The 16387-nt window shown below is 38.9% G+C and overlaps 1 protein-coding gene across 2 annotated transcripts in view; it reads left to right on the plus strand.

The window, feature by feature from the left end:
• The window catches only part of Usp16 (ubiquitin specific peptidase 16), a 29572-nt gene that overhangs the window by 8753 nt on the left and 4432 nt on the right, over window positions 1-16387 (plus strand). The window contains exons 4-14 of one of the 2 annotated variants that reach the window (XM_028756358.1): window positions 1363-1466; window positions 3173-3276; window positions 6359-6546; window positions 6981-7076; window positions 7757-7887; window positions 8141-8228; window positions 9157-9235; window positions 10575-10666; window positions 11387-11443; window positions 12951-13121; window positions 14962-15628. In XM_028756358.1, coding sequence (XP_028612191.1) covers window positions 1363-1466; window positions 3173-3276; window positions 6359-6546; window positions 6981-7076; window positions 7757-7887; window positions 8141-8228; window positions 9157-9235; window positions 10575-10666; window positions 11387-11443; window positions 12951-13121; window positions 14962-15628 — 1777 coding nt within the window. The remainder of the gene's footprint in view (window positions 1-1362; window positions 1467-3172; window positions 3277-6358; window positions 6547-6980; window positions 7077-7756; window positions 7888-8140; window positions 8229-9156; window positions 9236-10574; window positions 10667-11386; window positions 11444-12950; window positions 13122-14961; window positions 15629-16387) is intronic. The other variant, XM_028756359.1, reaches the window with a different exon arrangement.

Raw genomic sequence — 16387 nt, forward strand, 5'->3', positions numbered from 1 at the left:
GTCTGTGTGGTGTGTGGGTGTCTGGTGTGTGTGTGGTGTGTCTGTGTGGTGTGTGGGTGTCTGGTGTGTGTGTGGTGTGTCTGGTGTGTGTATGGTATGTCTGTGGTATGTGGGGTGTCTGTATGATATACTGTTCTTTGAGTTGTTTCTCAGCTAAAGTACAGATCAATCTCAGTATCACGTGGATATGCTTTATTGCTCTTGTCTAGTTGTTTCCACAGTACCACTTGCACCCTTCTTGGCATTCCAAAATTCTGGAAGTTTTTTATGGAGAAGATAGGGTTTTTTTCATAAGTGGATAAAGTTAAGCTGCTTGGGGAGGAAGATTTAAGCAAGGTCCGTGAATGGGGTTTGTTCAGGTGGCAGTGATGGTGAAGGATTTTTTTTTTTCTCAAATTTTTGTTTGTTTGTTTGCATTTCTTTTTTTCTTTTTCAAATTTTTGTTTGTTTGCATTTCTTTTCCTTTTTTCTTTTTCTTTCTTTTTTTTCTTTTTTCCTTTTCAAGACAGAGTTTCTCTGTCCTGGAACTGACTCTGTAAACCAGGCTGGCCTCGAACTCAGAAATCCACCTGCCTCTGTCTCCCAAGTGCTGGGACTAAAGGTGTGCGCCCCCACTGCCCTGCTGATGGTGAAGGATTCTAAGACTAATGGAATAACTTGAACCAACTTCTACAGCTGTGAAAGTACTGAGTACATTTTTTCCAAATACGAGAACATGGGAGTTAATTGGAAAGGAGGGTCACTACAGTTTGGGGGGTTGTTGTTCAGGAGTTTAAAAGAACAACTTATATTTTTGAGTTGAACAGTACTTGAGCTGAGGAGAGCCTGTTCAGAGGCTCTTATGGGGTCAGAGATGTGATTTATGTGATTTGATTGCAGTGTGTGGGTGTGTGCAGTGGGTAAATGCCAGGCCCTTGTTGCACGACTCAAATGTCCTACCACTATGTTGATGTGTTTTAATGAGGACTGGAAAGTACAAGTAGTTGAAAAGGAAGAGTAATTTTAGTGCTAAAATGCCCTTTTCCATGAATATCCTCAGTTGCTTATAGATATTTAAGTTTCAAAAAAAAAATCCAGACTCGGTAAAGTCTATATGTTTTATCTGTATTTATTTCGTGTGCATATGTGTATGCATAAGCAAGAGAGGAGTCGTGCCCAGATGTTCCACAGTGGAGGTCAGAAGACAGCTAGAAGGAATATGTTCTCTCTAGTAGGTCCTGGGGAAGCAAATTCCCTGGTGAGCTATCTTATTTTTGAAATTGTAAGAATGACAAAGTTCTTGACGTACTTCTATATTCATGACGGGTTATGAATTAATTTGGTGAGTATTTGGCTTTGAGGTTTATAATTATTACTCCCTAGGGCTGTGGCAGAGATTCTCAGGAGCAGCATGCCTTGAAGCACTACACAACACCAAGATCCGAGCCTCACTATCTGGTGCTTAGCTTAGACAACTGGAGCGTCTGGTGAGCTTCAACTCTTTTTTCCTGTTGCCTGGAGATGATTTAAAGTGCTAGAGAATGAATCTGCGCAAAGTGTTTAAGAGCCAGAAAAGTAAACGTGTATGTGTTTGTCATGTAATATTGCATGGCAGAAAGATGAATACACAGAAGGCGTAGAATCATTGCCTCCATGTGTCTTTTCTTGTAGACTTGGGTTTTAGTTTAAAGATAGGGACAGGAAATACACATTTCAAATACATGAGAATGTAGTAAAAAGATAATGAATTTCCACAAAACCATTGTCAGGCCATTTGTGGTGTTGTGTCTTCTAAATTGTAATTTTTTTAAAGAAGGATATTTTTTAAAAAGTTTTATTTATTATATGTAAGTACACTGTAACTGTCTTCAGACACCCCATAAGAGGGCATCAGATCTCAGTACAGATGGTTGTGAGCCACGATGTGGTTGCTGGGATTTGAACTCAGGACCTCTGGAAGAGCAGTCAGTGCTCTTAACCACTGAACCATCTCTCCAGCCCCTAAATTGTAATATTAACTGATTTTTATTTCATTAAAAACTGTCTTTACAGCAGTATTCCTCTGAATATCATCTGTCACTTGTAAACTTTGTTAATTTGTTGGCATTGGCCTATAGTTTAAATGATGTATGCACAAGACTTTGTAGTCCATACATATTGGTGTGCATGTTGTGTGTACGGAGGCCAATGGTGCCTTCTGTTGTTCTCCACCTTACAGTGTGAGACAGGCTTTCCCACAGAAGGGGAAGGTGATTGAGTTATTGTTTGTTGGCTGGCTGGCTGGGGCTGGCTGGTTGATTGGTTTGGCTGGCTACCCAGGGGCCTCTACTGGATAATACTGGAGTTACCGGCAAGTGCAGGCATATAGGGTGTCAAACCCCGATTTCTCAGGTTGTGGCAAGTGTTATTATATACTGAGCCATCCCCTCAGGCCAGAAAAGACTAAGAGAGTGATTCAGCTATAGAGCACTTGCCTAGCATGCATGAGACTGTGATCCATTCCTAGAACCTTATATGGGGAAAAAATTACATCTTTTCATCTTAATGATATACCCTGTCTTTGGAATTTTCATTCTACTTATATGTAGCTGGAATTGTGGTAAATTTTATTAATAAACCAGGCTTGAAATGTATATTCAGTTGTATTAAAACATATTTTTAAGACTTATTTTTATTTTGAACTCCGTATATGTATGTCTGTGTGTAGATTTGGCTCATGAGGGCAGGTACCTGCAGAGGCCAGAGTTACAGTATTCCCAGAGCTAGAGTTACAGGTAGTTTTGTGCTGGCCAACGTGGGTCCTGGGCACCAAACTTGGGTCTTCTGGAAAAACAATGCATGCTCATAACTACTGAGCTGTTTCTCCAGTCCTCACGGAAACTGTTTTTTTATTTTCAGTTTCTCTCTACAATTTTTAGATTATTAAGTGGTGATGTGTTTATCTGTACATGTATATGTGCATGTGTCAGCCCTGTTGTGCAGGCTTGCCATAGTGCAAGTGTGGGGAATCAGTTCTCTCCTCCATTGGGTTCTGGGAGTTGGAGTCAGGTTGCAGGATATTGAAGCAAGCACTTTTATCCACTGAGCCATTGCCAGCCCTACTTTCCTTGTTTTTAATAGAATAATTTGACAGTTATGGTTTGTCTCTCTCTCTTGTAGTTGTCAGTTTGTCAATTTTCTCCTCTGGTTATAGGTGTTATAAATGTGATGAGGAAGTCAAATACTGTAGTTCAAACCGATTGGGCCAAGTGGTGGATTATGTTAGAAAACAAGCTGGCATAACAACTTCAAAACCAGGTAAAACACCCCAAACCAATATGTTTCTCACTAGATATGGCACTGTTGGATTTGTGAAGCTGCTTTTATATAGTCATTTCTTTACTCCCCCCCCCCAACTCCCTATTTTTTTTTTTTTTTTTTTTTGAGACCAGATTTTATATATAGCCCTGGCTATCCTGGAACTTGCTATGTAGACCAAGCTGGCCTTGAGCTTACAGAGACTCCTCCTGCTTCTCAGTTGCTGGGATTAAAGGCATGCAGCACCGTGTCCAGCCAGCCATTCTTTTACTTTTTGAGATCAGATCTTTTGGTAGGTCAGGCTGGCCTTGAGTTTGTGAGTCAGCTGCTTCAGCCTTCTGTTTACTGGGATTATAGGCCCATGACCCACACCCGGTAAAATGCGTTACCACCAGTGTTGCACATAGCAGGTAATATTAGCTATGACCTGTTTTAAAACTGAGAAACCATTTTTGGTGTTACAGTTAAATAGGTTGTGAAAAATGATGTAGTCATATGTGATAAAAAGCCTGGTCATTAAAGGTCATTAAAAGTCAAAGGCATTTGTCTCATAACTCCGGCCTAAGAGCTTACTCACTAGACCTTTTGTGAGTGTGTGTGTTTATATTTGTGTGTCTGTGTGTGGTGTGATGAAATTAAAAGGATTTTCTTTTTCTGTTTTTCTCTTATTGTAAATAGTTTTGTTTTTGTTTTGTTTTTGGTTTTTTTTTTTTTGGTTTTTCGAGACAGGGTTTCTTTGTGTAGCCCTGGCTGTCCTGGAGCTCACTTTGTAGACCAGGCTGGCCTCGAACTCAGAAATCCACCTGCCTCTGCCTCCCAAGTGCTGGGACTAAAGGCATGCGCCACCACTGCCTGGCTGCAAATAGTTTTTTTAAAAATACATTATATTCTGATTACAGTTTTTCCTCTCAGATTCTCTTCTATCTCCTTCCATACAAATCTGTACCCTTCATCTATCCTTAGAAAACAAACTAGAATCTAAAGAAGACTAAAAAAAAATAAGATAAACCAAAAACAAACTGGAATAGGACAAAGCAAACAAAACATTTAGCCAAAGGAAAAGCACAAGAAACACATATGCAGAAATGCACGTGCCCACATACACAGAAACTAGAAATCATAATGAATACTCAAAGGGTCTGTAAGTGAGGGAGGAAAAGCTCTCATAAAGCATTAGAAGACAGCTTTCAGAAATGTTTTGTGTTGGTTATCTATGTACTGCTTGGCACGGGGCCTGCCTTTCAGAGTGGTGTGTTTTCCCAGTGAGGCTGATTTTTCATTGACAAATAGTTATCAATTGGAGATAGCTTCTGGGTTAAGGAATGGGTCATGTGTCTACTTCCACTCTGGGAAATGGGACCCCATCTGGTGCAGACCTATCCAAGCCCCGTGCTCTGGAATCTCAGGAGATTGGGGTGCCTGAGGGTTGCCTCATAGTAGTGCTTGAGACCCTGTCAGGTGTGGCCACTTTGGATCCTAAGTAGAAAGTGTTTCTAGATATTGGGAGACGACACAAAGGAATAGGTTTGGGCTAACAAGGGATGATGCTGAGAGGGCCCACAAGAGGGAGGAAAGCTGGGTGCGCTATGAAGGTCTACATGGTCCCCTGGGAATGGGGGAGACAGGAAGGAGAGGCCACAGCAGATTGTTTTCTCCAAAGCTGGGGACAGGACTGGGGATTTGAAACTGAAAGACAGCTTGGAGAGTGAAGAGCACCTTTCCTGATTCCCTGATTCTCTGGGCCAGAGGATTTCCAGGAAGTGCCTCCTGCTCTTGTCAGGCTAAGACAAAGGGATGGGATGTGGGAGAAAGGCTGTAGATCTGCCTAGGCCCATGGGAATGGAGACAGGCCAGAAAGAGGCCACAGCAGATGGTCTGCACAGCTGGGGATAAGATTAGGGGATTGGAATTGGAGGACTGGAAGGAGAGTGAAGATTGCTTGCCTGATTTCTTGGTTTTAAGGAATACCTATAGACTTAACTATACTATAGTGTGATATATACATAATAGAAAAAAATTCAGTCTGTCTGTTAAGTAAAATGAACACACACACATATACACATTGAGTTTTCGATAAAGTTATTTTGTTTTGGTGACTCTGGTCTTTTGTAGCCCTGGCTACACATAAACCTGGAAGTTATATAACTCTGTCTGCCTATGCCTTTCAAATACAGGGATTAAAGGCATATGCCACCATGGCAGGCTGGAGATAGGGTTTTCTGTAGCCATTACTGACCTACATGTAGACAAGGAAGGCACTGAACTTTTGATCCTCCTGTTCTTACCTCTCAAGTAATGGGCTTACAAAGATATACACTATCACTCTTCATTTTTATGAGGAACTAGGAATCAAACCCTAGGCATGATTTATGCTAGGCAGGCATCTGTCTGTCTCCCTACCTACCTACCTACCTACCTACCTACCTACCTACCTGTGGTTTTTCAAGACTAGGTTTCTCTGTGTAGCCCTAGCTGTCCTGGAACTAGCTGTATAGACCAGGCTGGCCTGAAACTCACTGAAACCCACCTGTCTTTGCCTTCCAAATGCTGGGATTAAAGGTGTGAGCTACTACCACCTGGCATTTATTTAGCATTTGTGCCATTTTGTCCATTTTCTAATGGTCAGGTTCTTAGATACTTCCCGAGAATTGAATGAATTGGTATTGTGTATAGTGTTTGCTTTAAGCTTGTTTAGTTACATTTGTTGAGAAGTACCTTTTTCAAGCCACAGTTGTTTAGTTATGTCAGAATTGATTTTTGGTTAGTAGAGTTCATTTAAATATATTATGGTCACATTTTCTGTGCTCTAATTCTACATGGTACAATACATTCATGTACAGGAATATTTATGTAATAAATAGAAGATTTCATATCAGAGCGTATGCTACTTTTAGACTTGTCCAACATGTATATTATCAGCTCTGAATGCTTGTCACTTCTGTGAGCTTACTACTACTTATTAAGTGTCAGTCAAATTTATGCCAATAATCAAGACTACTTAAAATGAAAAAATATATTATGATTTTCTAAATGTAACTTTATATTTGGCATGGGCATATTCCTTTTTTTCTTCTTTTTGAAGCAGAGAAAAATAATGGACACATTGAGCTTGAAAATAAGAAATTGGAGAAAGAGAGTAAAAATGAACAAGAGAGAGAGAAATCGGAAAACATGGCTAAAGAAAATAGTCCCATGGACTCTACTTCGCAGATAACCGTGAAAGGACTCAGTAATTTGGGGAATACTTGTTTCTTCAATGCAGTTATGCAGGTGACAAAGTTATCTTCTCCCTCAAGCTCTGAAACTTAATGTTGAGTAGTAGCCTCCCTGTGTGAATCCTGTGTAACAAATGTTACAGCATGCACTGGCAAGCATGCTGAGTTTCAGACAGTCCTGGCCCCTGCTTTCATGAGGGAAGCCTGGTACAGAATGACATGTGTAGTTGGCGTGGTAGCAAGTGGTCATGAGAATTACTGCTGAGATGTGGGAACAGCCATTATTTCCACCCTAGTCATAGCAGGAGAAACAGCTCTGAAGTGATGTGTGTGCTCAGACCTGATTCCACGAGCCAGGAGCATTCGGGAAAGAGCATAGAGATGAAAACTGAAATGCTGGTTGTAGTTTTCTGTTTTGGTAGACTGAGCACTTAATGTTTGAATGGCTTCACAATATAATTGCCCCTTTGTTTTCATCCTGCATTGTAGAACTTGTCACAAACACCAGTGCTTAGAGAACTACTAAAAGAAGTGAAGATGTCTGGAACAATTGTAAAAATAGAGCCACCTGATTTGGCACTAACAGTATGTATTTGATGATGCTTACCATTGTTTTTATTTTTGAGAGTATTCAGTGTAAGATAGGTTCCAGCTGGCCTAACAGTTTCTTTGTACCTAAGTTTGACCTCAAGTCTTGGCAGGCCTCTGTCTCAGCTTTCTAGGCTCTGGGATTAGAGGTGTATCTCATCATACTGAGCCAGATTTTTAAAATAATTGACCCAGAAAGATGCCTCTGTAGTTAAAGTCACTTGCTGCCAAGCCTGGTAATGTAAGTTCAGTCCTTGCGAATCACTTGGTGGAAAGTGAGAACTGACTCCCTAGACATTTTTTTCTAACTTCCACACTTGTCACAGCACAGCATGTGTATGTACTACAATACATACAAAATAAATGCATGTAAAAAATTGTTTTGTAGGTATCTTCTTTATAAATATGGAGGTCAGAAGAAAACTTTATGGAGTGGATTCTTACCTTCAACTTTTATAGAGTTCTGGGGATTGAACTCAGGTGTCAGCAGATACTTTAACCACTGAACTTTTTAGCTGGCCCAGAGCTGAATTTTTGAGCAGAAAGTTTCTATAGCTCTTGATGTACATTTTGGATGTTTTCATTGGTCAGCTCCATCAGTATCATTGGCTTGTTACATACTGGTTAAATAAATGATTCCAGTGTTTGACTAGGATTATTTTTATTCCTACTTTTAGGAACCTTTAGAAGTAAACCTTGAGCCTCCAGGTCCTCTTACTTTAGCCATGAGCCAGTTTCTGAATGAGATGCAAGAGAACAAAAAGCGAATTGTGACACCTAAAGAGCTCTTTTCTCAGGTCTGTAAAAAGTGAGTATCACTTGTCTGTGCTGTCAGTGTGTCAGTGAGATACTGAGAAAGGTTTAGGACTGATAGCATCAGAGAGCCAACTGCATCAGCATAGTTCATGGCAATTTAAAAGCAATAAAATATCTGCCTAGGCTGTTCTTACAGCTGACACAGTTTTTGAGAAAACTCTATGACACCGTTACTTTAAGACTTTATAAGTAGCTTTGTAATGTAGTAGACTCATCCTGCTTTTCTGCGTTTTTTTTTTCTTTAGAGCAACACGTTTTAAAGGGTACCAGCAACAAGACAGCCAGGAGCTGCTTCGCTACCTACTGGATGGCATGAGAGCGGAAGAACACCAAGTTAGCATACTCTGAGAATCTTGTTTGTAATCTCATTGGCTCACTTGCCATTTCCTACCAGTCCCAGAGGCTGTTGTGCTTTTAAACATTTACTTATACCAGGGTTTCCAGCCAATGTTTCTTCATTGGGATAAGTGACCAGGATTAGAATGATTCTCTTACATGGAGATTTGTTTGGTTAGTTTACTGCAGCAATAAGGACTCTGCTACACTAGACTTCACGAGGAGAGATGCAGAACACTGAAAAAATTCTCCCCAGACAGTCCTTGTTGCAGCATACTCTTTCTGAGTATGGTTTAATACAAGTGCTGAGTCTGGGAAGTATTTTCACTTTAGTAAGAGTCAGGGGATGCTTTTTTCAACTAAACACTTTTGTTAATTACCAGGATATATAATGCATTTTAGAGGTTCGAGTTTAATTAATTGCATTAGTATCAGAAATAATAACTCATTTAATTCTGTATTTAAACCAGGCAGTTCTGTGTTTCATATGAACTACCTTTTGTAGTTCTTGCAGCCATCCTATGAGTAGGCTATTTTATTACTCTTTAGGCTGGTGTAGAGATGTCCCATACTTAGTTCAAGTCACTCAGTAATGACACAGCAGCACAGTAAGTGCTGGAGCTGGTTCTGGTGTAGCCTCACTAGCACTAAGTATCTCAGTGTTTTCCTGAAATGCTGTGTCCTAATAAGTGGTGTTGAATAGGTTTAAGGTCTTGAAATGCTAAGACCATCCCTGTATTCAGATTTGCTTTATAGGCTTAAGAGGCATAGTTTTCTTCAGCTCCTTGAATTAATCTTGACAATGTGATTACCTCAGTAAATTTGTGGAGCTACATCTTACTCCTTTCTTTAATTTATTACATATTTTCTAAGGAAAATAACTTTAAAATTTAATAGTATATATATATTCATTTTATTATTTTAGAGAGTGAGTAAAGGAATTCTTAAAGCATTTGGTAATTCTACTGAAAAATTGGATGAAGAAGTAAAAAATAAAGTTAAAGGTAATGTCTGACTTTTTGAATTAAAACGCTATGGTTGAATTCTTCTGTACCTTTGGACAAGATTACTGGCACATATATTTCAAACCCAGAATTATTTTAAATACAATTTATCCATGTCATCATTGAATTTCAAAAATTAATTAGTCCTCCAGCAGTAAATATTTTGGAAAACTAACTTATATTATATTCTTTTTATGCATTAATATATTAAGATCTATAAAGATAGAATTAAGATAGCATTACAATTTTATTTTTCTGAAACTAATTCTAATTAACAAACAGGAAGTGAATGGCATTAGTTTGACTTATCATTAATCATGATTATTAATCATAAAGCTGTCTTAGCCCTTGTGTATCATTTAAGGATTTAGGACACTCTAGCTCAGGCTGGTCCAAAACTCACAGATCTTTCTGCCTCAGCCTCTTGAGTGCTGGAATTTCGGTGTGAGCCATTGCACTTGGCTTTGTCCATAGAATGTAATATGATGATGCAGTTTTCCTGCATGCTCTCCTATAAGGACATAACTGCCTACATGTAACTGCTGAGCATTTGACACATGCCTAATGAAACACAAGAACTACATTTGATTTTGATTCAATTTTTATAAGATGTGAGTGGCCACAGTGACCAAGGATACAGCATTAAAGCTTAGGTTCCAGTTAGCTCATAACCACTCTGCCTTCTTAGCTTGCTCTAGAGTCTGCCTAGTAACAAAATAGTGATACTGCAACCGTATGGTGTAAAAGTAGTTTTCTGCATGTGGGCAATACCACTGGGGTAATGTTTATACATTTCATGTATTTTGAAAATTAAGTGATTAGATATTAAATTAAACATGTCAAAAGTATTAATAGGACTATAGAAAATCAAACAGAACATTTTGCCTGATAGTTCCCAGGGGCGCTTTTGTATTGTTTCGTTTTTAAGTATAAAATTCACTTTTAGAGCTCATAAACCAAGTTATATATATATTCTTCTTTTGGACTGCAATCTCCTATCAGTACTGGCTGTATTCAAACGGTAGTGCTGGAACAAGGATGATAGTACTGACTAGCAGAGTCTGACCTTGTTTCCTGACAGATGATAATGTAAGTCCACTGACAGGTGCGCACACACGCTCACACACACACACACACACATCATTTCAAAAAAGGTAATTGTATTCTCACTGGTAGAATATGTACTGTTAACTCCCACAGCTTACAAATGTAACACTGGTAATTATGAATAGAAGAAAAATGTTTAGGGACAGGAAATTAAAAATGAAAATTTAGATAAGTTGTTTAAACTTTTCCCCATTAAGTTTAAGAAATAATTGTAATTTTTTTGTTGTTATAGATTATGAAAAGAAAAAGACAATCCCAAGTTTTGTGGACCGCATCTTTGGTGGCGAGCTGACTAGTACAATCATGTGTGACGAGTGCAGGACTGTAAGTGGGTGTCCTGGGGTGGGCCTAGACACGGAGGACGGTGGGTCTCCAGTCTTTTCTAATACATTTAATACAGATACAGACGTATCTGATTAAATGTGCAGCTGCCAGTGTTTATTTAATTCTTTACCACTAGAGTGGTATTGTCAGTTTGTTTTGAGATGAAGTCTTGCTGTGTAGCCCAGGTTGGCTGGGAACTCACCAGTTATCCAGCCTCACCTTCTGAGTGCTGGCATTATGTACCTCTATGCCCAGCCCTCACAAAAGTACTCTTTATTGATGTGCATGCTTACTCACTGTAAATATATTACCCCTAGAATCTGTAATAAATTGCAATAACTTTAAATTCCTGCCCCAGCTCAAGGTCTTCAACATTCTATAATTTTTTTACTTCAATATTTATTTATTTTATGTCACTTTCTTAAGACACACCAGAAGAGGGCATTGGATCCCATTACAGATGGTTGTGAGCTACCGTGTGGGTGCTGGGAATGGAACTCAGGACATCCGTAAGAACAGTCAGAGCTGTTAACTGCTGAGCCATCTCTCCAGTCCTCTTTAAAGTTTCTTAATCCTTTGCTTATTAAATCCCACCTTCTACCCTTCACCCTTGGGTGGTGCTTAATGGGAAAGTCTTTCTCTGCTGGATGAGGATAATCTTATAGGAAGGTGTAACATGATTTTTCCCTTTTCCTTTTACATTGCCTCTGGTTGGTTAAGGTCTCCTTGGTGCATGAATCTTTCCTTGATTTGTCTCTCCCAGTTTTAGATGATCAGGTAAGTCTTACTCTATTTTATCAAACAAGGTTTATTTCCTTTTGTGTTTATTTTGTCTTTGTAGGATTTTATGAGGAACATCTTTTAAGGATCTATATATTTCTAGCCAGTCCATTGAGAAATTTCCCAGTGTCTATTAGAGATGGAATCACTTTACGGATTTGAAAAGAAAAAGGGTTATATTCTTTATTAAAAAGTTGTGTCACAAAGAATCTAGAATTCTTTGTAGGTATTATCTTGATAGTATTTCACATAGGGAAGTATTTTTTCCTATTAAAATAACTTTTTTATATTTAAAGCTGACCACAAGTCCCTTGTACTCTTCTTTTTTTTTTAAGATTTATTTATTTATTTTATGTACATGAGTATACCATTGCTCTCTTCAGACACACCAGAAGAGGGCATCAGATCCCATTACAGATGGTTGTGAGCCACCATGTGGTTGCTGGGAATTGAACTCAGGACCTCTAGAAGAGCAGTCGGTGCTCTTAACCGCAGAGTGATCTCTCCAGCCCTCCTGTAGTCTTTAATCCATAAAGATTAAACAGAAATGGTTATCTCAGTTTTATACCATATTAACTGGATTCCTTTTAAGTTGCTATAAAATACAAGTTGCTGGGTGTGGTTTCCTATGACTTTACTCTCAATTCTGGGGAGGCAGAAATTAGCAAATCTCTGAATTTAAAGTTAGGTTGGTCTATATAGGAAGTTCCAGGCCAACAAGGCTGACACCAGTGAGCACCCAACTTCTGAATAAGTGAATGAATATGGAATAAGTCATTATTCAAGTTTGTTTGAATTAAGAACCCTTTTCCCTATTGGTTAGAATAATTAAAATCTTACCAAAATAACTTTACTTTCCCTAAAACAATCATTCACATGCAGAAAAAGACAAAAATAAAGAGGAATTCTGTTGTGTGATATAGAAACCACTTACACAAAGTGCGTTTGCAAAAAGACATATATACAACATGCTATGGCAGGTAGCCAGTAAAATTCATTACATTCCTTTCTAATATACTTACATGTAATACTGACTTTTTGAGATAATATGTATGTATATATGTATATTTGTGTAGGGGTATGTGTAACTGACTGCAAGATGCCTGTGAAACCGTGGAGGAGCTAGAAATATGTATGGTTGTGAGTCACTTGACATGGTGCTCCTTTTTAACTGAGAGCCAGCTCTTCACCCCCTGATGGCCTTATGGCTGTTTTGTTTCATAGTGTCTTGGCATGTGATATTGTTTGAGACAGAGTTTCTCTGTGTAACAGTCCTGGCTGTCATGGACTAGCTCTGTAGACCAGGCTGCCCTCAAACTCAGAGATTTGCCTGCCTCTACTTCTTGAGTACTGAAATTAAAGGTGTGTGTCACCATGCCTGACCTTTATATAACTTTTTATATATTGTGGGAATTAAAAATAAGGGAGTAAAAAACATTAGACAACATGAATTTTCCTTGTCCAAGTAGTAGTGGTGATATTTTGCTTTTCTCCATATTTTAAGAGTGGTAAGAAAAGTATAAATGATAAAAATGTGAAAAAGACAATGGAGGAAGATAAAGACAGTGAAGAAGAGAAAGATGACAGCTACATGAAAACAAGGAGTGATCTTCCTTCAGGAACAAGCAAGCACATACAGAAAAAAGCAAAGAAGCAAGCCAAAAAGCAAGCCAAGGTAGGTAACTACGAGGAACTTTATGTTTTTTCTATAGTTACTTGTTCTTTATAATTAAAAAAATTTAGTTAGCATACAGAGTGGTGAGGTTTAACACTATACTTTTTGTTTTGTTTTGAAATTTTATTTATTTTTATGTGAATGGGTATTTTGTTTACATTGTTGTGCCAGGAAGCATTCATGAACCCCAAAAGACCACCAAGGAGCTTTACAATGTAATAGCATTAGGGTCTCTTTCTTACAAGCTCAGGCTAACAGGTGGGCACTCTCAAGCAAGACCATATAAAATCACAAATGGTCTGAACATATGTCTGAAACAATCAGACCAATCTTTGATTAACTGTGGCTAGGAAGTAGCTAGGGAGTAACTCTGGGGTATGGGCCATGGACAAGTCATGGGGTCCTTCCTGGTATGTGAGTACAGCTTGGGTTCTCCTGCAGGTTAAGTTGTTAGGCTTTTTTTTTTCTTTAAGATGGAGGCTGGTCCCAACATGGAGTAGGTTTGGCCTTTCCAGCATGCCTGTATGTTCACCACATTTATGACTGGTGCCACCACAAGCCAGAGGAGAATGTCAGATCCCCTGCAATTGGAGTGACTGGTGGTTGATAGCTGTTCCGAGGGTGCTAGGAATTGAACCTCGGTCTTTAGAAGAGCAGCCTTACTCTTAACTGAGCTGTTTCCCTCCCTAGTCCCTATATATAATTTGTTATTTGCCCCTGTCTATGCAGGCAGAAATGTGAATTCAATAGGGAATTTGTTTTTTATTGGCCTTGTGCATGTGGCTTCTTTGCTTGTTTGTTAAAATTTAGCCGTTTCCTCTTTCAGAATTCTTTTTCTCCTGTAGCCAAGGCAGTCTTGTGGTGTGTCCTTTTGTTGTCATTTTAGTGAGATCCCTGTTAATAATTTTTTTTTCTGTTTTTTCGAGACAGGGTTTCTCTGTGTAGCCCTGGCTGTCCTGGAACTCACTCTATAGACCAGGCTGGCCTCAATCTCAGAAAGCCACCTGCCTCTGCCTCCCAAGTGCTGGGATTAGACCCCTGTTAATAATTGATAATTACAACTCGTAGATAACATCTTTCTGCACTTGTCTTAGTTTCTAATTACTGTGACAATATACCATGAACAAGGCAAGGTAAGAAAGAAAGTTTCATTTGGCTTACACTTTCAGAGGGCTAGAGTCCAGATGGCAAACAAAGAACAACACAGAACTCACCTCTTCATTTTGTTTTGCTTTTCAAGACAGGGTTTCTCTGTCTAGCCCTAGCTGTCCTGGAACTCACTCTGTAGACCAGGCTGTTCTTGAACGCACAGAGATCTGCCTGCTTCTGCCTCCGGAGTACTGGGATTAAAGGGTGCACCACCACTGCCAATCCCAGAGCTATAACCATGCAGCAGAGAAAGAGCACTGGGAAGGGCATAGTCTTTGAAAACCTCAGTGTCTGCCTCCAGTAAAGTAACTCTTCCAAGGCCACACCTCACATGGACCAGTGGGGCCATTTTCGTTCAGACCATCACTTTGTCTAATATTGGCTGCTTAGTTCTAAGTCAGAGAACTCTGAGTAGCTCACTTCTCAGGAATAGACACCAACTCATACTGCTGTTTCCACAAAAGTCCAGTGTTATGATGAATAGTGGTTATTCTTGATTTCATTTAAAGAACTTTTTATCATAATTTATTTGAACTCTGATAGTAAAGGAATTTTTAAAATCAGAATTCGAGAGTGAACACTCCTTATGAAATGATTTGTTTGAAAAACAACAAAATCTGATGTAGTATTTGCATTCTCTTTTCTCTATCTCTCCTCCTCCTCTCTCTCTTTATATATACTTTTTACTTAGAACCAACGAAGGCAACAAAAGATTCAAGAAAGATTTCTTCACTTCAATGAGATCTGCACCCCTGACTACACCGAAGACAATGAACATGAAACTGAGACGGCACTTCCGGGAGAAGCTGAAGTGGATACCGAATCCAACCATGGCTCTCAAGAGGAGATTACACAAACAGAATTTTATGTTCATCAGAAAGATTTGAATGGCCAAGAGAAAATGATAGAAAGTACAACTGATATGCAGAAATGCCCAGAGGACCTGGAAGTGAAAAGTGTCACTACTGAGAGTGATCTGGGGATTGTGATATCTGCTATTGAATGTCCTAGAAGTTTAAATGGTGCCTTCCTGGAAGAAAAGACCAGTGGAGAACTAGACATTATCAATGGTTTAAAAAACCTTAATTTGAATGCTGCTGTTCATCCTGATGAAATAAATATAGAGATTCTGAATGACAGTCATTCTCCCATGGCAAAGGTGTATGAGGTCATGAATGAGGATCCAGAAACTGCTTTCTGTACCCTTGCAAACCGGGAAGCTTTTAGTACTGATGAGTGTTCAATCCAACACTGTTTATATCAGTTCACCCGTAATGAGAAACTTCAAGATGCAAATAAACTGCTTTGTGAAGTATGCACAAGACGACAGTGTAATGGACCAAAGGCAAATATAAAAGGTATTTGGTTGTTTTTCTTGTTGTAATAATTGATATTAAAGTGCGTATTTTGCAGGTAGATTACTTGTGAATTATCATCACATCAGGTTTAGAGAGTCACTACTGCCCTCTTGCTATTGTGTTAGTAGAAAGAAAAAAACCTGCATTAGCATGGCTAGTACTCTGGCACTCCTAGAACAAAGCATGGTCTCTTTCTTTCTATGGGTAAACTTCCTATTGGAATGCTGTCATAACATCCTGGCAGTGACTGATTCTCTGCATCCTTATATCCCTGTCAGCATTTGTGATTGCCCTCATCTTCTTAACACCAGAAGTCACTCTTGAAGTTTTCAGTGTACTTATGTGGCACACACAGAGCAAGGTTTTCTTTTGTCATCCTGAAATGTAGGATGAAATACTGATAATATAATGTTCCCTTGTCTTGCCCATGTTCTTTACGTTTGACTAAGTGGAATTCAAAGGGAGTGTCACAGACTGTTGAAGATTTTCATTGAAGTATTCTAAAGGTATTTCTTTACGTGTAAAATAATACAAAGAATAAATAATGTTGCTTTTAGGGATTTCATTTTAGAGCAGACAATGGCAAGCAAGTGAAAATCCATAGGCCTAATACTGCTTCTGATAGTCTCTGAACAGACTGTGTTTCTTCTTGTTTTGGTCATTTTTTATGGAGATATATGAAGTACCTCCAGACATCTTGCTGATGTTACAGTTCTCAAAGGTATCTTAAAACTTTGAACCTAGGGCCTTGTGCATTTT

This window comes from Grammomys surdaster, unplaced genomic scaffold (assembly GCF_004785775.1).
Source record: "Grammomys surdaster isolate TR1022 unplaced genomic scaffold, NIH_TR_1.0 126118, whole genome shotgun sequence".
Taxonomy (NCBI): Eukaryota; Metazoa; Chordata; class Mammalia; order Rodentia; family Muridae; genus Grammomys; species Grammomys surdaster.